Source organism: Helianthus annuus, chromosome 15 (assembly GCF_002127325.2).
Source record: "Helianthus annuus cultivar XRQ/B chromosome 15, HanXRQr2.0-SUNRISE, whole genome shotgun sequence".
NCBI lineage: Eukaryota > Viridiplantae > Streptophyta > Magnoliopsida > Asterales > Asteraceae > Helianthus > Helianthus annuus.
In genome coordinates this window covers 153769854-153796553 of record NC_035447.2, presented here as the reverse complement: position 1 = coordinate 153796553, position 26700 = coordinate 153769854, and the positions used below count along the sequence as shown (strand labels likewise).

General features: G+C 38.9%; 1 protein-coding gene across 1 annotated transcript; it reads left to right on the top strand.

Annotated features, from left to right (window-relative positions):
- The first annotated feature begins 23982 nt into the window (after positions 1 to 23982).
- LOC110914428 lies at positions 23983 to 24435 on the top strand. Its single transcript, XM_022159221.1, has one exon. The coding sequence runs from the start codon at positions 23983 to 23985 to the stop codon at positions 24433 to 24435; it is 453 nt and encodes a 150-aa protein (XP_022014913.1).
- The last annotated feature ends 2265 nt before the right edge of the window (positions 24436 to 26700 follow it).

Sequence of the window (26700 nt, the reverse complement as noted above, 5' to 3'; positions counted from 1 at the left end):
GCAACACCTGGTTGCACTTACAAAGAATTTCTTGCTTGCAAACCCACTGAATTTGCAGGTAACGAAGGGGAAACTGCAACACTGCGCTGGTTAGAGAAAACCGAAGCAGTAATTGCAATAAGCAAATGTGCCGAAGAGGATCAAGTGATGTATGCATCAAACCTGTTCAAAGAAGGAGCACTAGAATGGTGGAACACGGTCCTCCAGGCAAAAGGAAGAAGGATAGCCTATGCCATGAGTTGGGAAGAATTTAAGAATCTTGTAGAAAGAAAATTTTGTCCCGAATATGAAAAAGATCAAATGGCAAACAAATTCCTAAGTCACCGCATGACAGGGGTAGATTGCCGGGGCTATACTTCGACATTCTTTGAATACGCAAGGGTGGTGCCAACACTGGCTTCGCCAGAACCGGTACTCATTTCCCATTACATCTGGGGGTTAATTAGTGAAATCTGAAACATCGTTAAAGCTGCGAGACCTCGTACCATTGACGATGCGGTAGAATTAGCTAATACCCTAACAGATGAATTGGTGCGCACAAGAGAAGAAGACCGGAAGAAGGAAATAGCTCAGAAGATTACCCAAGGATTTCGTATGGGTAATACCAAGAAAAAAGGAACAGGGCAATCCTCATCACCTCCTTTCTGCAGAAATTGCAAAAAGAAGCATTATGGACAATGCAATATAGTTTGCAATTTTTGCAAGGCAAAAGGACATCGTGAAGAAGACTGCAGGAAGAAAACAAGAATTTGTTATAACTGCAGAGAAAGGGGACATTTTCAATCCGAATGTCCTAAGCTAGCTAAACCAGTAGACAACAAAGTTAAACCCGCTGAAGGAGTAACCAAGAAAAATGTACGCGCATTCCAGCTGACCACTCAAGAGGCCGAACTCATTCCAGATGTGATAGCTGGTACGTTCCTAGTACATGACGTATTTGCAAAAGTATTATTTGACTCTAGTGCGAACCAAAGTTTTATTAATACTTCATTTTGTCAAGCTCTTAAGTTACCTTTAAACACTCTTAGGCAAATTTTCACAGTTGAAACCGCAGAAGGAAATTCTGTGAAAATAGATAAAGTCTGGCAAGAAGGAAAAATAGAACTATTAGGCCATAAATTTTCTGCAAATCTGTTACCAATGAATTTAGCCGGATTCGATGTAGTATTAGGAATGGATTGGTTAATAGCCAACCATGCACGAATCCTATGTGATAAAAATGCAGTAGAAATTCAAACCCCTTCAGGAGAGGTAATTGTAATTACTGGAAATAAACCTCGAAAGCCACTGAAATTTATTTCAGTAATGAAGTTGGCAAGCTATTCGAGAAAGCAGGAAATGGTGTATATGATTTCAGTAATCATTAACACTAAAGATAAGGAACTTCAGGATATTCCCATAGTCTCAGAATACCCAGACATTTTTCCAGAAGAATTATCTGGATTACCACCTGATAGAGAAGTAGAATTTAGAATTCATTTAATTCCAGGTACTGCACCAATAGCCAAAGCACCATATAGATTAGCACCTACCGAAATGCTAGAATTGAAAAAGCAATTAGATGAATTAGTAAGCAAAGGATTCATACAACCGAGTTCATCCCCTTGGGGTGCACCAGTACTGTTTGTGAAAAAGAAAGATGGATCGATGAGAATGTGTATCGATTATAGAGAATTGAACAAGGTTACGATTAAGAATCGATACCCACTACCTAGGATTGATGATCTTTTTGATCAATTGCAAGGAGCTAGGTATTTCTCTAAGATAGATTTAAGATCCGGATATCATCAGTTGAAAGTACAAGAAGAAGACATACCTAAAACTGCCTTCAGAACTAGGTATGGTCATTATGAGTTTACAGTCATGCCCTTTGGATTAACAAATGCCCCAGCAGCATTCATGGACATGATGAATCGAATCTGTAAAGCATACTTGGATAAATTTGTGATCGTTTTCATCGACGACATACTTATTTATTCCAAAAGCCAAAAAGAACATTGTGAACACCTACACGTTCTCTTAACTTTGTTAAGAAAAGAAAGGCTTTATGCCAAATTCTCGAAGTGTGAATTTTGGCTACAAGAAGTACAATTCTTAGATCATGCGGTAAATCATGAGGGTATCCATGTAGATCCTGCTAAGATAGAAGCAATTACAAAGTGGAAAGTCCCACAAACAGCCATGGAGATAAGAAGTTTTCTAGGCTTAGCTGGATACTATAGACGATTTATCAAAGATTTTTCTAAAATAGCCGTACCTTTAACTAAGTTAACCTGTAAGGCCGCTAAGTTTGAATGGGGACCTAGACAAGAAGAAGCCTTTAAGATTTTAAAGCATCGATTGACGAATGCACCAATCCTAGCTTTACCAGAAGGAACCGAAGATTTCGAAGTATATTGTGATGCTTCAAAATTAGGCTATGGATGTGTGTTAATGCAACGCAAGAAGGTAATTGCGTATGCTTCTAGACAATTGAAAACGCACGAAGAAAATTATACGACTCATGATCTAGAACTAGGAGCCATAATTTTTGCCCTTAAGATATGGAGACATTATCTGTATGGAAGTAAGTTTACTGTTTATACAAATCATAAGAGTTTAAGATATATATTTGGGCAAAAAGAGTTAAACATGAGGCAAAGAAGATGGATGGAGATGCTAAGCGATTACGACTGTGATATCCAATATCACGAAGGAAAGGCAAATGTAGTTGCAGATGCCTTAAGTCGTAAGTACCATGAGAAACAGAAACGAGTCCGTGCTCTGAGGTTAAATCTACAAGTAGATGTAATGGAACAAATCAAAGAAGTTCAGAAAACAGCAATCCAAGATGATGCTGAAGGAATGAAAGGTTATATAAAAGAACTAGAACAAGGAAATGATGGAATTTGGAAATTCCATAAGAAACGAATTTGGGTACCTAAGCGAGGAGAGTTAAGAAATAAGATTTTAGAAGAAGCTCATAAATCTAGGTATACCATGCACCCAGGAAACAATAAAATGTACCAGGATTTAAGGAATAATTTCTGGTGGATAGGAATGAAAAAGGATATAGCCGAATACGTATCCAAGTGTTTAACTTGTTCACAAGTTAAAGCTGAACACCAGAAACCTTCAGGACTACTACAACAGTTAGAAATGCCTGTATGGAAATGGGAACTCATAACAATGGATTTTGTTACTAAGTTACCCAGAACCAGAAAAGGTAATGATGCTATTTGGGTAATTGTCGATCGATTAACCAAATCAGCTCATTTTCTACCAATGAAGGAAACCTTTAGCATGGAAAGGTTAGCCAAGTTATATGTAGATGAAGTAGTATCCTTACATGGAGTCCCACTCTCCATTGTATCGGATAGAGATAGCCGTTTTACTTCCCGTTTCTGGACAAGTTTCCAAGAAGCAATGGGAACTCGACTTAATTTAAGTACCGCATATCATCCTCAAACGGACGGACAAAGTGAAAGGACGATACAAACCCTGGAAGACATGCTCCGAGCATGTGTAATTGACTTTGGTGGTAATTGGGATAGCCATTTGCCATTAATTGAATTCTCCTATAACAATAGTTATCATTCAAGCATCGAAGCTGCACCATTCGAAGCACTGTACGGACGTAAGTGCAGAACTCCAGTATGTTGGGCAGAAATCGGAGAAAGCCAATTATCAGGTCCTGAAATTGTACAAGAAACTACTGACAAGATAACTCAGATTAAGGAAAGATTGAAAATGGCTCGAGACCGTCAGAAGAGCTATGCAGACAATCGTCATAAACCTTTAGAATTCCAAGTAGGAGATAAAGTACTTTTAAAAGTTTCTCCTTGGAAAGGAGTAGTACGATTCGGTAAGAAAGGAAAGCTAAGTCCAAGGTACGTTGGACCATTCCTCGTGATTCAACGAATAGGACCAGTAGCTTATCGTTTACAACTACCAGAAGAATTAGCAGGAGTACATGATGTATTTCATGTATCCAATCTCAAGAAATGTTTATCAAACGAATCCCTGGTAGTCCCTCTTCAAGATGTAGAGGTAAATGAAAAGTTGAAATTCGTAGAGAAACCATTAGAGATCGAAGATCGAAAAGTCAAATTCCTCAAGCATAAACGACTGGTATTGGTCAAAGTCAAGTGGAATTCAAAGAGAGGACCAGAATACACTTGGGAGCTGGAATCAGAAATGAAGCGAAAATATCCTCATCTCTTCCAATAAATCTCGAGGACGAGATTTTTCTTAAGGTGGGGAGGATGTAACAACCGTCAATAAAACTCGTAATTAGAATAATAATTATCCAATAAGAAAAACCTAATTGAGACACCCAAGTAATTTGGCATAAACCCTGAAATTTCCGGAACAGTCGGAATCAGGATCAGGGCCCCTAAAACTCGAGGGGGCCAAACCCTAATTGATAATTATCTAATTTAAATCGTTGCTAGATGCTGATTGGTTGGATTTGTGACTCACCAAGGCTAAGACCCGAACTCAGCTAGGCTAGGAAATAGGTTGCACCCTTTACGGACCGTAAAGGTTAAGCCTTACGGACCGTAAGCATACCGGTCAGCCTTACGGACCGTAAGGGTTAAGGCATACGGTCCGTAAGCGAAGCGAAATTCTGGCTATAAATAGCCGACCTTGGCACTTAACTGTGGAAACAAAAGCGACGTAGAATCGCTGTCTGTACGTCGAGTTAGATCGATTACAGTCCACAACACACACACACGATCACGAGGTGCTGCCGCAATCAAGGTAATAACTCGATCGCTATTACGATTCAACGTCCGATCGATTATAACTATCCAACGATAGTCCGGATGCTGCTCGAATTGAGCTTGTACTTTGATTATTTGTCGTGATTTCGACTTGAATATTAGAGTGCTGTTCGAATTCGGACGATGCTCTGTTATTCGTTGTGAATCCGACTGAATTATCGAGTATTGCACTGATTAATCGTTGTGAGGGTTTAATCTCGTGAATTGACGTAACTGCTGTATTAGTTACTAACCTGCCTGTGTGTGCATTGTGTTAAATTAGGTTTAATCAAGGCTAATCAGTAGGCTTATATCTATTGCTCGTTAGTCTGCAATGTGAGTCATTCTTCTTTTTAAACTGTTTTCTCACAGTTTGTGAGTAAGTATTACAAAACTCCAAGTTATTTTCAAAGTTATAATTACAGGGATTAAGTCTATGTAATCACCATATTACAGCCGGTATGTGGGGTTTTGTATACATTACTTATTTCCCGTCACACTTGGACAAACGGGTGGCCAAGGGGTGATCTGACCACAGTCACAGACACCATTGGACAAATGGGCTAGCCAATGGTTGGTCGAATGACAAATACTGTGGGTAGTTGGTTTGATATCAGAAACATTGTAATTCCCCTTAATACTGTAATTTATAACTAACAGGTCATTTTAGAAAACGAAATGATTCACTCAGTATTTCCCCGCTGATAAAACCTTTTTCCAAACATGTTTCAGGTGATCTGTGTGATCCAGGAAAAGTGCAGTAAAGCACTACAAACTTAGAAAAGTGGCTCATTGTGAATAAATAAATAAAACATGTTTTGACAAATAATGATTTTTGTGTGGAATCAACGTATTGTAAATTATGGGAATTTATCCCTAAAACTTTGTATAATATATTAAACGAGCATTTTTACGGTGAAAAGATCCTGTAATAAAAGACTTCCGCTGCCGCATAAATCAGATACCACGGGTACCACTGGACTGCTCGCGGCTCCCGATTCCGTCCAGGGTGGGTCGGGGGTCGTGACACAAGCTACAAGTTCATACCAACACCACAAGGTGTCGTAGTGATTGAAACAATTCAATAATAGCGGTGATCAAACAAGTATCACCGTGTTTTGAAAGCAAGCGAGAGGTTCACGAAGTAAATCTGAATATTTGTTTCAAATAATTCTCATAGGATCTACAACCGAAAATGGAACAAATAAACAAGGTATTTGAGCGAAGATGAAAAGCAATGAATTTCACGAAATGTTCGCTCGATGGTGAAAGAACTGTTAAGAGGTACACTGCAATATTTAACACAAACTTGTGTACCATTATCTTAACACACGATTGTGTTAAGATTGCTTTTATATGATAATCAACAATGCGGATTTAATATCAATAAACAAATAAATAAATAATTAAATCCGTACATGAGGTGAGCAACAAGATTAGCGCAAGCTTCAAACTTGTGAAAAACACCACCACAAGGTGATCATTGTCAAAGAAAATGATTCAATGAAGTCGAAGACCAAACAAGCATGTTATGGTTTAAAACAAATGAAGTGCTTGTTGGGATTATTTCGAATATGATGGCCTCAATCCATCATATGGAACCTTGAATCGAATGTATATTACGAGCAAGTTCAAACAATTGAACTTGGTTTAGGCGTAATTCAAGAATGAGTGTATGTATTGACAAGAAAGTTTCGACACGGTTACAGCGAAAAACCATGTAAGCAACTCAAAAAGAAAGAGGAGTTTCAAGGAGTTCGTTGACTCGATATCAAGGAGTCAACGCTTTGCAATAATGCAGTCATCCAATTCACAATGCAAAACTCGATATAACGAAACAACATTGAACTTTGAATAAGCAACAATTTAGAGTGAAACCACTGATGGTCATCACGAATCAATTTAACCGCATGTGTAACAGACAAAACATGCGTAACATATGAATTTGTCAAGAAATGAAGCAATTGAATGTTCGCTATCATGAAATAAAACCTTCATGATGCAATGACCATTAGGGGGAGTAGGAGTATGAAAACCTACTCACTACATGAAAGAAAGTCGAAATTTCAACAAAGAGATTTAAGGACTTTACCTGGAACTTCGTGTGATGACCGGTTGTTAGGTGACATTACCATGGAATGTCGAACATAGCATAATCACCATTATGAAGTAGGGGGATGCAAAGACACGTGACTTCTTTTGTAGCGTCAATAATTGTGCTTCTCATTAGACTAAACACTGACTGTTATGAAATCTTGTTTAAGCATACCTTAGCGTGATTCGTGTCGCTTGCAGGATCATGTGGCGAATTGCCGCATTTCGGTTGATAGTTCTCCCGCTGACGGGGTTAGTATCGTTGTTGTTGTGCCCATTTGTGTTCTCCCCAAGGCCTTGCCTCGAAAGTCGTGTGTGATGTACTTCGACATCCGCTGACGTATAGTTTAAGTTTCATGTACACTTGTGCATTAGTGTTTCGTTCTGCATAAAATGTGATGTGATCCGACATCCGTTGATGTATAATTTGAGTTTCATGTATTCTTGTGCACTAGCGTTTCATTCCGCGTAGGTTACCTGCTCGGTTAAGTAAGATAGCATAGACGACATAATATGATGGTGTTTGCCCGATTTGTTAGTCACGGTTTCTAAGTGAGGACCTTTAATGGGTTTCGACATAAGTTTTCCAACGGTCCTAAATGCATGTTATCCAAAACTCTCAAAGTTTTGCTTAATGTATGAATCTTTTTCGTGAACCGTGTATCAACACAACACTTCTGTATGTTTAAAACCAAAATTGTTGACTCATTGTTTTCGGCAACGGTTGGAACCCATAATCGAGTCCTAGGCGTTCTGTATATGTTTGTGTCTTAATAATCTAAGTCCCCAGAGAAAAGTGAGGTTTGAGCCTAGGTATCTCTACAGAAACCTAATTCACTGAAACCTATTGCTCTAATACCAATCTGTCACACCCCGAAATATCAGAGCTAGCGTGACTGGACTGGTATCTTCATTGCACAGCGGAAGCAAATAGCTAAGACTTCTAAACAATGAACGCCCGCTAAGTACTCGAAATCCCGTGGGTTCTCCTATTCCAACTGTTCCATAGTTTCGAAAAATGCAACCTAAGAAAGAACATGCGAAAAAGTCAACATAAAGTCGAGCGAGTTCATAGTTTGTTTTAAAAAGATTTTAAACAAATCTTTTTGTGTACCGGTTGAAAAGTTGTGGAGAAAATTTAGTAAAATCAGTTTCTTGGCATGTTATATGAAAACTGTGGGTTTAGCCCACAAGAGTATTCGTGCATTGCACGAGAGAGAATGGGCCGAGCCCAAAAGAGTATTTGTAAGCGGGACCAACGCGTCCTCTTACTTGTACATAAGTTGAAAACATTATCAAAGTTTGTAAACACATGTATTATGAGTTTGCGTCACATGAACATTAAAAACATTTGAAAGTTATAGTGTTGTAAGTTGGTATGTAAAGCGTCTATGAACATGTTGATCATCAATGTTTCGCGAGGACATTAATATATGCGACGACATAGGAGGTACTCAACCCGCGTAGGCAATTTAAGTGTCGAACTCTCGACGCTGGACACAACAGCACTCTAAGTTGTCACCCATGGATCGTGAGTGGGGCTCGCCCGTACCCATTAGATCTAACCTTTGTTCCTTGGTCCTCAAAAGGATTAATGGCACCTCAGTTACAGCCTATGCTCACATGATCTAAGAGTTCATTCCATAACTTAATCATACCCATGTTTGACATGTATTTCCCCCCGAAAGTTGTAGACCGAAACGTTGAAAGAAAAGGGGGACATGATCTCACTGAGTTGTCTCGTTTTTCGTACGCAGGCCAACCCAGTCCCGTTGTAGTAACTAGGACATTCTCGTCACTAGTCATGAAAATCATGCACGTTTGCGAAAATACGCGTTTGTTTTGTAAAACCGGGATGTTTAGTATAAACCTTTCATAAACCTTTCGAGTTTGTTGAAATTCATTTACAACATGGTTTATAAATATGTGTTTTCGTTCATCGAAATAGTGTTTTCTTTTGCAAAAACTTGCATGTCTTTCCACCCCCGAAGACATTTACAAAAATATAAAACCGTAAAAAGTGGGGGTTATGAACTCACCTTGATATTCCCGTGCAAAGCTATCGTAGCGTGATTCCGTAGTGTCGTTCCAAAAACGTGCATTTAGCTAGCGTGCAACTATAGCATTCCTAATCAAGGAATAATTATAAGTTTCTAATTTAAACGTAGCTAAACTACGTGTCCGAGCTCTACCGAATCATTAACTAAACGATTCTATAAAGGTGTTATTATTTTGGTTTTGAAATAACCAATTTATGGTTATTGGATCCCATTTATAATCGGGATAAACACTAAGTCTCGAGATCGACTTAGTTTTCAAGTGATTAAGATATATATTTATATATATTCAAATATAAATATATACTTGCGATGTCGTGCTGGTCGTCGTGAATTAGAAATACGTATACGTATAAGGGAGCGTCTTGTTGTGTCGTATATGCTACGGTAATATACCGATCTAGTTTTCATAGGATGGAAATGGATAGATATATATACATATATATTCGAAACTCAATGTTTGAAATGAATATAATCGACTATACTCATTTTATAAAAATATTCGTATTCTAGACGATTAAAATAAATATAAATAATCATATTTATTTTATATGATTTTCCGAATATTAAATGTTTGAAATATAACTTACGAATTTCATCGTTTGAAATAAATATAAAACATTATATTTATTTTTATAAAAGTATACGAAGTACGTTGTTTGAAATAAATATAACTAATGATACTTATGTCGTGAAAGCATTCGAGTTTCAATGTCTTTTGAAAATATATATAAATTTTCAAGTTTCGTTGATTAGTATTTCGTGTGTGTGTCAAAATGTTATAGTTTCGTTTTATAACTCGTAAAACATCGCCAAATAAATATACTTCTATATTTATTTAAAAAAAACTTGTATCTCGATAAGTGTCGTCTTCAAGATTTAAATATGTTTTGTAATCCGGGTTTTTAACGGAAAACGGACCGAGTTTCCCCTATTTTTGGATGATCCCGATAACTAAAGTGTCGATTTATTCTAAAAATTCAATCAATTACTCAATAATATAAACAATCTTTATAAACTTTTGTCGAGTATAATAAATATAAACTAGTACCAAATCGAAACGGGTCGAGCTCGGTCGCGTAAACTACTAAAATTCTAAATTCTATATCAATCTTATCTAACTTTCGTGTTGTAAAACTTTACCGGGTCTCATGAGTTGATCGGGCGTTGACTGTGACCCGAACCAAATTAAAATTCGAACAGCTTGTTTTTCTCGCAACATGAAACTGACCCGACATGAAGCTTGACTGACGTTGACCAAGTTTGACCAATTAACTCGCTGTGTTGACTCGGTTGACCCGTTGACTGAGTTGACTCACCGAGTTGCCCGTTTGACTGCCTTGACCAGCTTTGACTTGCTTTGACCCGAAACGAGACCTGAAAAACCCGCTGAACCGAAACTGATGTTGAGCGTAAATCTGACCCGAACATTCCTGTGGTTGACCAAAACCAGATGAGAATCATCTTCATTATCATCTGTTCTCGTCATTACTCCTCATTTTCATCGATCACCGTCAACCACCGCCGGAATCTCCACCGTCAACCACCGCCAGAATCTCCACCGTCAACCACCACACCCCCCTGATGCGTGTGTAGTGTGTATATAATTTAGATATATTATTAAGCCCTTTTTTACACCTTTAGCCAAGTTTTAAATTTATAAAACACGATATTTACTAACACTAAACACACATATGGGCAAGTGCACCCATCGTGGACGTAGTATAGTGTTGGTAAGATACCGAGGTCGTCCAAGGACACAAGATCTTTTAGTACCTGTTTATCCTTAACATCTAATCAAATCAAAAAGTTAGAAAAATGTTTTTAAACTAAGAATATAAAAACTAACTAAATGCTGAAAAATAAAAATAAAATAAAAACAGATAGACAAGATGAATCACTTGGATCCGACTCGTGTATTAGTATAACCTTTGATTATTTTCGCACTTTTGCACTTCTTTAAGAGATTATCTTAGTTATTGTAGTAGGCCCCTCTTTTGAAGGCGACGTTACCCTCAACCCAGTAGTTTGAGTCAGCAAGGATACAATCCTAAAGGGTTGGATTATTGGAAGATAATGAATTAAGTTATTAATGCAAATTGTGGTAGGCCCCGCTTTTGGCGGTGACGTTACCCTCGGCTAAGTAGTCTGAGTCAGCAGGGATACAGTCCTAAATAGCCGGGTTATAGTATTAATAGTAGTTAACTTATGAGGGGGTCAAAGAGTATGGATCCCCGCCATCCAATACCTATGGGCATTGAAGGAGATCCTACTAAATTTGACTCAGGTCCCTTGCAGGACCTCTAAACGCTGAACAAGGGCAAGACCCTTACCAAACCGTTCCCTTAACCCCCGACCAGGTAGCCAACATACCTCCATATAGACCGTGGAGATATGAATGGTGAAAATCTTTTATTTTATATAGACAGTAAAATAATGCCAAGACACCACGGACAAACGATAAGGAAAGATCACCTTCAACATAAGCAACTAGTTATTAAAGTCATTAATACAAAACCAAATAAAAAGTGCAAAAGATTAAAAATAAAAAGTATTATACTAAACACTTGTCTTCACCAAGTGATGTAAGAGACTTAGGCAAACATGGCCTTGATTGTCAAGAACTCTTACTATCAATCTTGGATCCCGAGACGACTCACACACTCTACGATGGACAATGGATGATGGTGGTGGATGATGGTGTTATGGTGGTGGTGGGTGGTGGATGAAGTGTGAGAGAGGTGGTGTGCCAAGGGCTGGATTGGAATGAAACCAAGCACTCCTATTTATAGGCTGAACAGAAGGCTGGGCACGGCCCCGTGTCCGCTGGACACGCCCCCTTGCCCGTCTGACACTCTCTCTCTTTCTTCATTAATTGTAATTCGCAATTACAATTAATGCGCCTGCTGTACTTTCACCACGCCCCCGTGCTCACTGGACACGGCCCCGTGGTGGGCAATAGAAGCTTCTACAGGTTTGTCTTTTCTGCTAATTCTTGGACACGGCCCCGTGCTGGCTTAGCACGGGGCGTGTTCAGGCTTCTGTTTTCTCTTCTTTGCTTGGGAGGATACCGTTGAAGGTTCGGGCAGTCTACTTTTATTCCTTTTCTTGTATTTATGTTAGAATTAGCTGTCCTTTTGCTTCTTTTGTGAATTTGAGCTCATTTCATCCTGAAAATATAAAAGGAAGACAAAAACACTCTTTTTCCAACATTAGTACTTAAAAAGGGTTAGTTTTATGCCTTATTTGATGTAATTTATATGTTGCATTTTACACACATCAAATACCCCCACACTTGAACTTTTGCTTATCCTCAAGCAAAACTCTTTAAATGTGGCTTACACTCCCAAATGGAATGGGTAGAAGAGAAGGTTTTTGGCTTGTCATAGAGTGTCGGGAATCCAAGATCTTTTTGGGTTTTATTTTTATTTATTTACAATCCTATTCGTTATGATTTATTTAGAACGTTTCATAGGACAAATTACTTATGTGGGCATAACATGCCTTTTTTAAAATTTCATTTATATACAAGTTCACATACCTCACGGGAGAAATCACTCAACACTCGGCCGAAGGTGTATTTTTGTGTGAATCACTCGAGAGCGGCATGGAGCTTACGCCTTCCATAGGCTTGCCAAGCAATCAATCCTCCTCCTTTTTTAACTCTATACCTTTGTAAATATCAAGAGGACTTTTTTGAGTGAAGGGTTAGGCTTGGGCTAAAGGTGGGTGGTTGGGTTATTGGTTAGTAAAAGGGCGAAAAGCGTAAAAAGCGTCGGTTTTCGTAACACACTTTTGTTTTTAGTGACATTTTATTTTGAAGTATTTCTCCAAACAAGCTTTTGTTTGTATAGCTTTGTTTGTTTTTAACTTCATCATCAATTTTTTTTTTTTAGTCACATAAAAGAACGAGCTTGCGAAAAACCGAGCTTGTTACTAAAATAAAGGGTGAAAAAAAATAAAAGGGTTTTTGGTGGGTAAAAAAAAGTTTAGGGTAAAGAAACGAAAGGTTTAGGCTCAAAGGGGTTAACTAGGGGGATTACGGGTAGGTGGTAAAAAAAAATTGAAAAATAATGGTGTAGAAAGAAAAATGGTTAGTCCTAATGCCTCCATCATTTACTTACTTGGGTTTAAGTTGGTAAGGACCGGGAATGAATTGTCGTGGCAAGTTCTAGAGTTGTAAGAACCAAACGGCTATTCACACAAGAAACGAAAAATGAGCATTTAGTCTAAAGATGTAAATTTGTATGCTCAATAAAGGCTCAAAACTCACTTTTGTGGGAATGGGTTTTAATGTGATCAAGCATATATAATCAAATTTTAACTAGACTTGTTATGCCGTTTCATAATTTTCTTATGTTGGTTCTTGTTATCACGACGCTTTCGGTTGTAAATTTTATAAAAAATATAACCTTATTAATCTTGGGATTTCCTAACTTAAACTTTAGACAAGTAAAAAAAATGAAATTTTTTTTTTCGTAAAAAATTTGGGGTGTTTAGCGGTTCCAATAGAGTTTTGTGTAAGGCATGTTGTTAGGACTTGCAAAATTTCAAAGTGTTAGTTTCCCCCCCACACTTAAATTACACATTGTCCTCAATGTGTCACAAAAATAAATTTTTGGGTTGATTGGATGTGTAATGTGGTGTTAAAAAGCAAAGATTTATGTTACTGGCAGTCTGGACACGGCCCCGTGGGGACCGGACACGGCCCCGTGTTCAGGTGCCAGTAACAGAAATTAAAGAAATGAGACAGAAGCCTGGACACGGGGGCGTGTCTGGTGAACACGGCCCGTGTCCAGTTACCTGAACTGGGCGATTTTTCTGCAGGTGGTCCAGCACGGGGCCGTGTTGGTTGAGCACGGCCCGTGTTGAGCCTTCTGTAATGGAGATTTGTGTCGGGTTGCTTCGTTCTTTGTGCATGGGGCCATTTTTCTCGTTCCCTTTTTCATCCATTACCACCACGAGTGTGTTTTATTTGTTATAAACCATCAAACCTTTAGAAACCTTCATTTCATTGCAAACATAGAGAGATACATATAGTTTCAAAATAAACTAAAAACTTAACTAAATAACTAGGGGGTTACACGAGGCTATCATAAAGGGTTCTACTTATTTAAGAAAATTTCGGAAATAGTTTCCCGATGTAGTAAGACCTTTAGCCGATTGTTCCTCGGATATTGTTCAAAGCCACTCCTCTATCTCCCTTGGAAGGAAGAAAGCGGCTTCATTTTCCTCAGTGGCTGGAGGAGGAACATTCACCGGGACTCCTTGCACCACCCTCTGCGGAGGTTCTCGGTGCATGGCATACCATTCGGCCGGAATGACGACCTCGGGTACTACATTCCATGCTCTTTGGGTTATTATGGGAACCAAAGGCGGGGAAGCGAGAAGGTTTAACCTCTGGTGCAAGAGGTTCACTTCTCGAAGACAGCCCTCCAACCCCACCGTCAGATGGTTAATACGGTCCACTAACGCTTCTTCTACTCCCGTCATTTCGTCTATGGCCTCCCTTAAGGCGTAACCGTAGTTTACTAGGGAGTCTTCTGCTGTCGACGACCTTCTCCCATTTCGGTTACCCCTTGAAGATGATCCACTTGTTCTGTTGGCCATTTTCTGTGAAAGAAACCGAAGATAGCTAAATTTTTGCGAAACAGTACCTCGAACACGGCCCCGTGCTTGCTGAGCACGTCCCCGTGTTCAGTTATCTGCAGGATTTTTGGCTAAGGATTCTTGGGGTTTTAAATTATTTTCATAGTTTTTAACTGTGGTTTAAGCTTAGATAATTTAAAACAAAGTTATACAACTAAATTCAAACAAGAATCCATAGCAAATAATCTTACAAACTCCACATAGAAGGTTGGAATCATGGAGTTTCCAAGCTTCCATGGAGGAGATGTTGAAAAATTTTTGAAAGAAGGGGAAATGAACAAAAGTGGAAGGGACAAGATGGTCCTTGGGAACCTTCTTTTAGCACTTACCTAGGATGGTATATGTGAAGATCCCAGGAATCTCTGTCTAGTGAAGTGGTAAAAAATGAGCAGGAATCAGGCTGCATTTAAAGAAAACGACAGCACGCTGGACACGGCCCCGTGTCTGCTGGACACGGCCCCGTGTGTAGAGAAAATCCTGATACATTTTGTCCGTATTCTGACAAAATCAGCAGAAAATCTTTTGGGTGAGCACGGGGGCGTGTTGGCCGGACACGACCCCGTGTCTGGAGACTGCCTTATGGGTTTTTGTTGTTCCTAAGGATCTTATTCATATCAGGTGGTTCCTTACTGGATGGGATAACCCCAAAGTGCCTAAGATACCTTAATTGTCCTATACTAAGGCGAGAACGCAAGAGGTTGTCGGTGAGGGTAATTCCTATTTTTATTCTAGGTGGACAAGTCCAACCCTTTTCCGGGCTCTCGTTAAAGAAGGTGTATGCCGAATCGCTCAGGTCTATGTATGCACCGAACGAAGTCGATGGAGAGTCCTTCACGGCACAATCGGCACAGGGACGACTATCGTCCAAGTCTTTTCTAGGTATGAAGGTATTTTCGGGAGCAACGAGGTTGTCGGAATGCGGTTCCAACATTTCCTCATGGTCATCGTCTTGGGGCGGATCAATAAAATCCTTCCTAAGTTCTTTTGACCAATTTAGAATTAGTTCTTCTAGTTGAAATAACTCGTCAAGGAGCATTTCCCCTAGAATATCTGGTTGGGCGCATTCGAGGGAGAGATAGTGCTTATTTTTACTTTCGCCCCTCTTATGGTTATAAGGAATTGGTGGGTCTATATAGTGGGGCCTGTAATTTAGAAAATAACATTTTAATTCTTCATGTTCGCCTCCACATAATTGTCACCACATACCATAAGAGTGTCGAAAGTAAAAAGAATTACTATTACTCATGTTTGTGTCAGAAATTACCAACCGCCGGAATCTTGGGCACGGGGGCGTGTTGAGTGAGCACGGCCCCGTGTTCAGCTTACTGTCTGACTTAAAACAGGATTGCCAGTTCCAATGATTGAGCACGGGGGCGTGTTCAGCGGGCACGGCCCGTGCTGAGCTCTGCAGAAGCTGAAAAACTAAGAAAATCCTAAAAAATTAAAAAGAAAAATAAAAGTATGATTAGGCCGTTGATTCCTAACTTTCTTAAAATCCTTGTGTCCCCGGCAACGGCGTCAAAAACTTGATGCGTGTGTAGTGTGTATATAATTTAGATATATTATTAAGCCCTTTTTTACACCTTTAGCCAAGTTTTAAATTTATAAAACACGATATTTACTAACACTAAACACACATATGGGCAAGTGCACCCATCGTGGACGTAGTATAGTGTTGGTAAGATACCGAGGTCGTCCAAGGACACAAGAGCTTTTAGTACCGGTTTATCCTCAATGTCTAATCAAATCAAAAAGTTAGAAAAATGTTTTTAAACTAAGAATATAAAAACTAACTAAATGCTGAAAAATAAAAATAAAAAAAAAACAGACAGACAAGATGAATCACTTGGATCCGACTCGTGTATTAGTATAACCTTTGATTATTTTCGCACTTTTGCACTTGTTTAAGAGATTATCTTAGTTATTGTAGTAGGCCCCTCTTTTGAAGGCGACGTTACCCTCAACCCAGTAGTTTGAGTCAGCAAGGATACAATCCTAAAGGGTTGGATTATTGGAAGATAATGAATTAAGTTATTAATGCAAATTGTGGTAGGCCCCGCTTTTGGCGGTGACGTTACCCTCGGCTAAGTAGTCTGAGTCAGCAGGGATACAGTCCTAAATAGCCGGGTTATAGTATTAATAGTAGTTAACTTATGAGGGGGTCAAAGAGTTTGGATCCCCGCCATCCAATACCTATGGGCATTGAAGGAGATCCTACTAAATTTGACCCAGGTCCCTTGCAGGACCTCTAAACGCTGAACAAGGGCAAGACCCTTACCAAACCGTTCCCTTAACCCCCGACCAGGTAGCCAACATACCTCCATATAGACCGTGGAGATATGAATGGTGAAAATCTTTTATTTTATATAGACAGTAAAATAATGCCAAGACACCACGGACAAACGATAAGGAAAGATCACCTTCAACATAAGCAACTAGTTATTAAAGTCATTAATACAAAACCAAATAAAAAGTGCAAAAGATTAAAAATAAAAAGTATTATACTAAACACTTGTCTTCACCAAGTGATGTAAGAGACTTAGGCAAACATGGCCTTGATTGTCAAGAACTCTTACTATCAATCTTGGATCCCGAGATGACTCACACACTCTACGATGGACAATGGATGATGGTGGTGGATGATGGTGTTATGGTGGTGGTGGGTGGTGGATGAAGTGTGAGAGAGGTGGTGTGCCAAGGGATGGATTGGAATGAAACCAAGCACTCCTATTTATAGGCTGAACAGAAGGCTGGGCACGGCCCCGTGTCCGCTGGACACGCCCCTATGCCCGTCTGACACTCTCTCTCTCTCTCTTCATTAATTGTAATTCGCAATTACAATTAATGCGCCTGCTGTACTTTCGCCACGCCCCCGTGCTCAATGGACACGGCCCCGTGGTGGGCAATAGAAGCTTCTACAGGTTTGTCTTTTCTGCTGCTTCTTGGACACGGTCCCGTGTTGGCTGAGCACGGGGCGTGTTCAGGCTTCTGTTTTCTCTTCTTTGCTTGGGAGGATGCCGGTGAAGGTTCGGGCAGTCTACTTTTATTCCTTTTCTTGTATTTATGTTAGAATTAGCTGTCTTTTTGCTTCTTTTGTGAATTTGAGCTCATTTCATCCTGAAAATACAAAAGGAAGACAAAAACACTCTTTTTCCAACATTAGTACTTAAAAAGGGTTAGTTTTATGCCTTATTTGATGTAATTTATATGTTGCATTTTACACACATCACCCCCTGACCTGAAACACTCATCATCGGCCGGAAAAACGTAGAGCTATGAAGATTGAAGAGAGAAAAGAAGTTCAGAGCTTACCGGAACAAAATAAGTAGATCTGATCGACGCCGGTGATGTCTGTTGCCGGAGTTGTCTGCTGTTGCCGTTGAAACCAGCTCCATCGTCGGACACAGACTTCTTATCTTCATCATCAACATCAAATCATCATCGTCATCATCACCGGAAAACCGGGATTCTAGTAACCGGGATTTAACGAGAGAGATGGAGGGGGGTACAGGGGTGTTTGTCGAAGGTGCAACAGGTGGGGATGGGGTGTGCAGGGGAGGACCGAGAGAGATGCAGTCGTGTGGTCGGTCGGGTTACCGGCAGCCGACCGGTGTGGTGCCAGTCAGACATCGAGAAGGAGAGGAGCCAGGGAGGGTGTCGGCTGAAAAAAAAATGAGGGCATGTAGGGTTTTGAATTTTAAGGATGATATTTATAGTTAGGTTTTAAGTGGGCTTAGGCTCCAGGCCCACAAGCCCGTTTCGCGTGGCCCGGTTCGTTTTTAAAGCCCGTTTTCGTACCCGGACCTTGTAAAACGTCATAAATCATAATGTTAAGTCGAAGCACTCAAAAATCACGTCAAAAATCGATATTTTGACGCGTATTTCGTGGATTGCGTCATAATGTATAAAGCGTGTCGTTCGCCGTTTCTTGTCCGTTTTTCGATTTGATTTCAACTACGAATGTTAAAATTCAAAAACGAACCCAAAAATATCATATTATATTAATATCGAGACATAACTCGAGTCTGGTGCTTCCGTTTCGTTGTTGATTGTTGGTGCGTTATTGTTTTCGCGTTTTTCGTTCACGTTTGCGTTTTGTGACGTTCGAGGGCGTGATAATTTCGTAAAACGAAATCCGTAGATTTAAATTATACGTATAAAATTTGTATTTGTCGGCATGGTCAGTATTTTGTACGGCATCTGTTCGTTATCGTTTAATGTTTCGCAGCTTTTTCCGCATATCACCATACGCGTACTGTAGTGTCGGATAGACGTTCCTAGGCATTCCAATAGCCTAATTAAGTTAACTTGTGTCTTAAACACTACTTATTATCGCCTTAAACGTTTGTTAATCGCGTAATTAGGAGCCGTTAATTACCGGTTGTCACAATGAAGACTCATATTACCTAGTTCTAAGGTTGAGGACAAAGTCATGGTTAGACTTCTCCATTCTCTAGGCAAAGCATCTAGAAATTTAATATTCCTTTCATCATTTGATTTTATTATCCCAAATTTCTTTAGCTCATTCAAAAGTTTTGCAAATTTGTGATATGTTTCATTTAATTTTTCATTTGGTAAGCTTTTGAAACTCTCATAAGAGGAAACATAGTTTGTTCTTTTGTTTCGTTTCATCATTTCTCCTCCTTCATAAATATTTTCCAACTGATCCCATATCTCTTTGGCCGATGCACATGCATCAACCTGAGAGAATATGTCATTAAGGAGAGCCATTATTAAAAGTGATTTGGCCCTTTCATCTGCAGCCACCATATCCTTGTCTTATGGGCTCCAAATGTTTCACTTTTGGGAGCTCGGGAGGCAGGGATTCCTGGTGATTGATCAGTTGCTGGAATAGCTGGTATTGTAGTCATTGGTACATGTGGATCCCTTTTAATGGATTGAAACAGAGCTCGTTCATGTCCATTAAGGAAGTTGACCATCCTGATTTTCCATTGTGGGTATTCCTCTCTGACCAGAGTCGGAGGTTTAGACATTGAACCAATGTTAAAAGCATTATTCCATGTTTAAAAGTTTGCCATGTTTAGAGAAAAGAAGATGAGCAATTGATCGTTTGAAAAGATTTATTCAATCAGCTCTGATACCAATTGTTGGTCCCAATTTGGACTTAAAAACTTCTTTTCACGTAATATCGCAAGTGATTTCAACAAATGTGAACATAGTGTGCGGAAATAGAAATCAGACTTTCAAGAAACAAGACCTACAGAATTTTCAAGTTTATATCACTTTGAAACAAAATGGTTTACAAGGTGATTGTAAGATTATTATTTATTACAAATGAATACTTGTGAATTCTGAGGTGAAAGGACAATGGAGTTTGTAGTATGTATTGAATGCTAGGCTTAACTCCTTGTCCTCTGCTTGATGAGCCTTCTATTTATAGACGGCTTGGATACATGAATAAACATTTGTTTATTCATGTATATGTCCTGCAAAAAGTAGCTTCTTGACATATTCATTGAATCCAATAATCAAGTTGCCTTTGTCATCATGATATCCAATAATGTCAACTTGCTTCGGTTATTGTGGCAGGATAGAACTGGTTTTTAGACAAGTGGGGTTTTATCAGAATTTCTGATAACCACTTCATCAGAAATTCTGGTGAACAAATCATCAGAAAGTCTGATGATCAGAATCGCCAGAAACTGATGACATTTCATCAGAAATATCATCAGATCCATCAGAAAAGCCTTTTTTTGATAATTTTCTTCAGTTCTTTGATCAGCTTTTGTTTCTTTGAAGTAGATGTTGTTCTTTTCAGTTGTCCTATCCGATTTTCTTCTTGTTGTTTGATCTTCAGGACTTTATCTTCTTCAAAGATCAAGCCGAATCTGATTTTCTTCAATACTTACAAATAAAGTTTCCTAACAACACGCTTCCGCAACTAGCAGGGTGTGACACTGTCTCCTCTGCGCCTCCAAAACGTCGCCTCCTCTTTTGGCTCCGTCACAGCGATGTCGTTGTCGTCCTCCCCCACCTCCTCCTCTGCTCCTCCACAGCGCTGCCATCGACCTCCTCCACACTGCCACCGTCCATCACGTTTGCAACAGGTATGTTGATTGTTTCACTTTATTGTAGGTTTCATCAATTTTGAGGTTTTGTTTATTGAGAATTTGTAGCTTATGATAGTTTCGAATTAGAAAATTCATAGGTTTCATGTTTTGAGCAATTTTAAGGTTTTGTTTATTGTAGGTTTCATCGTTTTTGAGGTTTTATTTATTGAAACTTTAAGGCTTATGATAGTTTATAATTGCAAATTTCATTTAGCATAAAGTAGTTCAGAGGGGTAAAAATGTCATTTTATACAGTCATTCAGAGGTGCAACCAGACAGCACTTTACTGGTTCAGCACTTACTGATTCAGAGTCTCTTACCTATTCAGACCTATTATTCATTCAACATTTATTGGTTCAGATGTTGCCAAACAGCCCTTTAGTGTTTGACTTGTGTTATTGGTGATCTTAGGCTAACGCTTTGTGAATTACTAATGACTGCAGGTGAAGCTGCTTCTAAAAGATAAAAGGGGAACCAAAACCTACTCAACCGGAGTGACACAACACACAAAGTGTAAAGTTGTTAGTGGTGGGAGTCAAAGTGATAGTTGGGAGTGGCAGCGGTCAATACTTAATAGTTGAGAATGATAAAATTCAATAACTCTTTATTTTATGAAAAGTGATTGTAGGTGGTTGTAAGTGATTGTGAGTAGAAGAAAGAGAAAATGTTATTGTTTATCTGTAAATTTGAGGAGATACGTTCACCCTCTATAATTTTTTAATGTATTTTGAAAGTGGTTGTGAGTGGAAAAAATAGAAAATGTAATATGATAAAGGTATTAAAAATAATTATTTAATTGACATGAGAGAGAAAAAATAACTATTTTTAGTCTAATACAAGGTAAAAAATAGGGGTTGAATGTGAAAGCACTTATCCTCAAGTTTAGTTTTTCTTCAAGTTTAATATGAAATAAAACTTCTTAAATTAGTAAAAATATTAAATTACATCTTTCAGAAAAGTTGTGAAAGTTTTCTCTATACCTTTGACTTGTTTGTCATTTGCATCATCAATAGTCGTATACTTGTTAAAAAAAGTATTAAGACTAAATTGAATTTGCATATAAAAATTTAAAGACGTGGTATTATATTTTCAAATTTATATACTTAAATAATAAATACTATGTGCCGTTTTTGAACAAGTATTTTCTATTGCATAAAATATTTGATATGGATGGTTAGATAAATTTAAATACGTATCTATTTAATAAATTAAGCGTTCGGAATTTTATATGTACATAAAGACTTCAAATTTATCTCATTACCTACAGAACTTAGACCGTAAGGTATGGTGGGGCTTAGGTTAGGCTTGGGTTGTGTTGGGGTATTTGTTGACACATAGAATGGGAGCCCCCACCGTCTAGTGACGTGTCCGCGGGGTATGGCGGGGCATGGGTTGGGCTTGGGTTGGGTGCACCGCGTGACAGATTGTTAAAAAAAATACAAAAAATTTATAAAATTCACACAACATTTATATAAAAAAAAAACCTACAACTTCATTAAAATTTAAAAAATTACATAATCCTAAAAATTACATAATTTCTAAAAATTACAAAATAACAAACCTAGAGCGTTAGATAAATTTCAAAAAGGGCGATCTTGTCGAACGTCTTTCGCTCTTTGCCTCGAAACTCTATGTTTGCCACCGCCACCCGGTCCTCGTGGCTTAACTCGCCGCTCGGAACGGCTTTGTAGTAAGCCTTGAAACGATCAAGCTTGGGCCGTAGCTCGCGCCATTTTTGTTGGCACGCGTTGAGGTTGTGGTGGTCGTTACCGACGTTATGTCGGTAGGTTGCGAATGCTTCCGGCCAATATTTTGTTTGGCCCGGTTGCCGCCCCTTCATAGCGTCAACGACGCTTGTGACGAGAGCCAATACTTCCTCGTGAGTCCAAGATGCCATGTTCTTCGTGGGATGGGGGGGGGGGACCAGTGGGTTAGCGGGTTCGAGAGAAGTGGGTAGCCGGTGGGATAACGGGTTCGTGGGATGGGGGGACCAGTGGGTTGGGGGTTACATTTTATAGGGGTTGTTTGGAGACCTGGGTGGCGGTTTGGTTTTCCCCCAAACGGTTTGAATTTAAAATTCAAACTTTCAAATGGCCGCTATGACATGGCGGGGTGAGCGAATGGGAGGCAGCCAGCTAGAATGTCAAGACCGCCCCACGCCCGGCTTGAAACCCAAGCCCCAAGGGCCACGCCCCAACCTAAGCTCACCCGGGGTGGTGGCTTGAGCGTTTTCCCTCAACCCACGCCCCAACCCAAGCCCATACCCCATAGCCTTATAAAATATAATTTTAATTATTTAAAAATTAAAAAGAACTTCATAAAAGTTAAACCTGCAGCACAAATGTTGGCATCAACCAAAACGACAATACTACTTAGTTGAAACTGACAATAAAATCATAAAAACGACAACAGAAAGGTTAGTATGTCTTATGTGTTTAAAATATTGCTAAAAATAAAGAAAGCGAAGAAGGGTGACTAGATTATGGAGTATTGAGTAAAAGTTTCACCACTTTACTCGCAAGTTGTTCTTTATTCATAATTTATTATAAGGGTGTCCGGTGTGGTGCGGCAAATGGTGTCGGTAAAGGCTTTTGCCGCGCGACAACACGGCCGCCGACCCCTTTGTCGCTCGGTTTCATTGATCAATCGGTGACCGCACACCGCTCGGGAAAAGGCAAAATTTGAACGTTGGGGGGACAAGTAACGGCTATAATGCCGTTTAACATAAAAAAATATTTTTTCTTTAAAAAATTAAACTATAAATACCAAACCAAACCATAACCAAATACCTTCAAATTTATACCCCAACCAAACCAATAAATACCACCAATTCTTCCCAAACATTTACAACATAAAATGGCGGATGAACTCCTGTTATGGTTCCCACCCATGAGTAGCGACGATTCATCCGATAGTAGCATTCTTTTTTTTCAAAATCTCATCGACGAAGCTGAACTTCAAGACACGGGCACATCTAACCGAAGGAGATATATTGAACGTCAACGTGAGGAGGGGCATGAGACACTCATAGCGGATTATTTTGTCGAAGACCCGAAGTACAACGAAGATATTTTTCGGCATAGGTTCCGTATGTCGAAACGTTTGTTTCTAAAAATTGTGGCCGACGTGGAAGAGAATGACTCGTGGTTTCAAAAGGCCCTCGATGCGCGAGGTAGGAAGGGCTTTACGCCGTAGTAAAAGGTGACATCGGCTATTAAACAGCTCGCAACTGGTAACACTCCAGACGAGAACGACGAGTACTTGCATATGGCCGAAAGAACTTCCCGCGAGTGCCTAGAATATTTTTGCGGCACGGTTTGCAAATTATACGCTCCCGAGTTCTTACGTAGACCGATAAGCCATGACATGACACTTTTATACGAAGCTCATGAGGAAAAGCATCACCTTCCAGGTATGCAAGGAGATCACCGATACCCGACTGTTATGCTCGAAGCGATTGCATCTCAAGTCTTATGGTTTTGGCATGCTTTTGCCGGTCCACCGGGTTCTCAAAACGATATCAATGTGCTACAACAATCTCCGTTATTTTTAACGGAACGAAATAGAACCGCGCCAAAATGTCCATTTTACGTTAACAACCATTTATACAAACGTGGTTATTTGCTCGTGGATGGAATCTACCTTTCGTGGTCCGTGTTTGTGAAATCGATCCCTTACCCTCACGAAGTAGACCAAAAGAAATTCAAGAGGCAACATGAAGCGGCAAGAAAAGACGTCGAACGGGCTTTTGGTGTTTTGAAGGCGAAATGGGGTGTATTGAGTCGACCAATGCGAGCAAGATCCATTAAAAAATTATGAGTGTTGTGTACACGTATATTATTTTACACAACATGATTTTGAAAGATGAAGGAAAGGCGATAGCACCGGTGCACATTCGGGATCCTTCAGTCGAGCCCGCTCTAGAAGATACGGTGTTGGGCGAGTTGATGGATGAAGACACGCATTGGAGACTAAAACACGATCTCATAAATCATCTCGCAAGTCAAGATTTACCCCACCTTTTGGTCGATTCCGACGAAGACTAGTTTAATTTATTTCAAGTTAATGTAATTTTATGTTTTTTTAAGTTAATATAATTTTAATGTTTTTAATTTAATTTAATGTTATTGTTAGTTTATTCTACATTTATTAACTTAAATATTAAATATACTAGTTTACAAAAAAAAATTACCATTTCAGCAAGTGTTTAAACCATTGCCAACACTTTTCAGCAAAGTTTAAACATTTTTCACTGATTGACGTGACGCACTCTGATTGGTTGATTTTTTAGTTTGTCACTCTCAAGTGTTTAACCATTCCTTACACCCTAAATCCTTTATTATGTTATATAATACAAAACTAGGGGTGATTCGCAGCGCTCTGTGGCGGGTTCGAAACGTAGATACTATCAGGGGCGGACCCATATAGAGTGGGTCGGAGTCCCCGGAACCTAATGTTTTTTAAAAAATTAGTAGATTTGGTATATTAAATTGTATAAGGATACCATAAATACAATTAGGTGGACACCATAGAAAGAAAACGAAACCTCGTGTAGTGGTAAATCCCTCTCTTTACCGTTAAGAGGTCATGGGTTCAATCCTTTTTATAACTTGTTTTTCTTGTTTTTTTTTAAATCTAGTTCAAACCTCGCTATAACCCGATCCGAATGAGGACCAACCCGAAAATTTAACGGTGTGTTATGAAAATTTTGGACACCGAAAAAAATGGACCCCATTGAAAAAAAATTATGGGTCCACCACTGGATACTATGGGGATCGCCGTCGACGACTTTTATATCACTATTCGCCTAGCGAGAAAAGATTAGCAACGAATGTTAATAAAAATAAGCCCGGAGCAGAAAGTAACTTTTATGAAAATGTTTGAAGTCTAATCAATAAATCAGTAGAGTAGAGTGAGCAAATGTGTGGTTTAACACATCTATGGTTTAAAACATGTATGGTTTAAAAAATTATCTAAAACCCTTTTAGTTAAAATAAGTTTAACTCAAATAAAATTTTTTAAAGTTGGAAAATAAGTTAATTTTTCATCTTATATTCTAAATTTAAGTTAATTCAAATTAGTTAAATACCTGATATAATAGCCTTGTAATGTAGTGTTTGAAAATACTTGATATAGTCTTGTGTGTGGTTAAGGCAACAACACGTGTCTTTCGACAAGGACCAAACATGAAGATTGGCGTGCTAAGTTTGTAGAAACAAAAATTTTGTGGTGCAAATCTAAAACTCATAAAAGCTACTGTCTCACTACAGTAGTTTTTGAGTTATTTTATATTTTATAATTTATAATGTAATGTAATTGTAATGTAATATTATTTATTTCTATATAACATTTACAGTAGTTCTTAGGAAGAGTACAGGTTGGAAAAAAAAATGATAATTACCATTGTGCCATCTCCTTTGTATAAGGAATGCAATAGACTAGCAGAGAGCAACGGGAGTAAGAGAGAAGGAGAGTACGGCAGAGAGAGAGAGTGTGTTAACGTCGGCCATTAATGAAGGTTAATCTTGAATAATTAGTAAAGTTGAGGATTTATTTAATATGTTTTATTAAAGTTTGGTTTATTTTAGTTAAGTATAATTTTTTTATCATTTTCACTCGTATTATGAATTTACATCGAGATAGTTGGTAAACGGCAACAAGCTGCGACGCTACCCCTTTTTGAATAGCAAAACTAAGCCTTTTAAAAACTACGTCCATAGATCTCGGGGTCATAACATTACTATGCATGATCCTTTGAACTCGACTAAGGGGCTGTTTGGTAGCCTCTTAATGACCATTCAGATGCTACCTCTTAATGGTTTAAACCTCTGAATGAATAAGAGGTAACCTCAAGTCTGAATGGTTAAGAGGTAACCTCTGAATGGTAAATCATCACATGTCACATTCTTCTACCTTCTCATTGGTAAAATTCTTAATGGTTCCATTAAGAGGTAGCCTCTTAATGACCATTCAGAGGCTACCAAACAGCCCCTAAGTAGTTCCACAGCCTCTGGCGCCAGAAAACCAAAAGTATCAAAAGCAAATGGGATAAACACGTGTTGGTTGTCAAGGCACGCTTTCTCA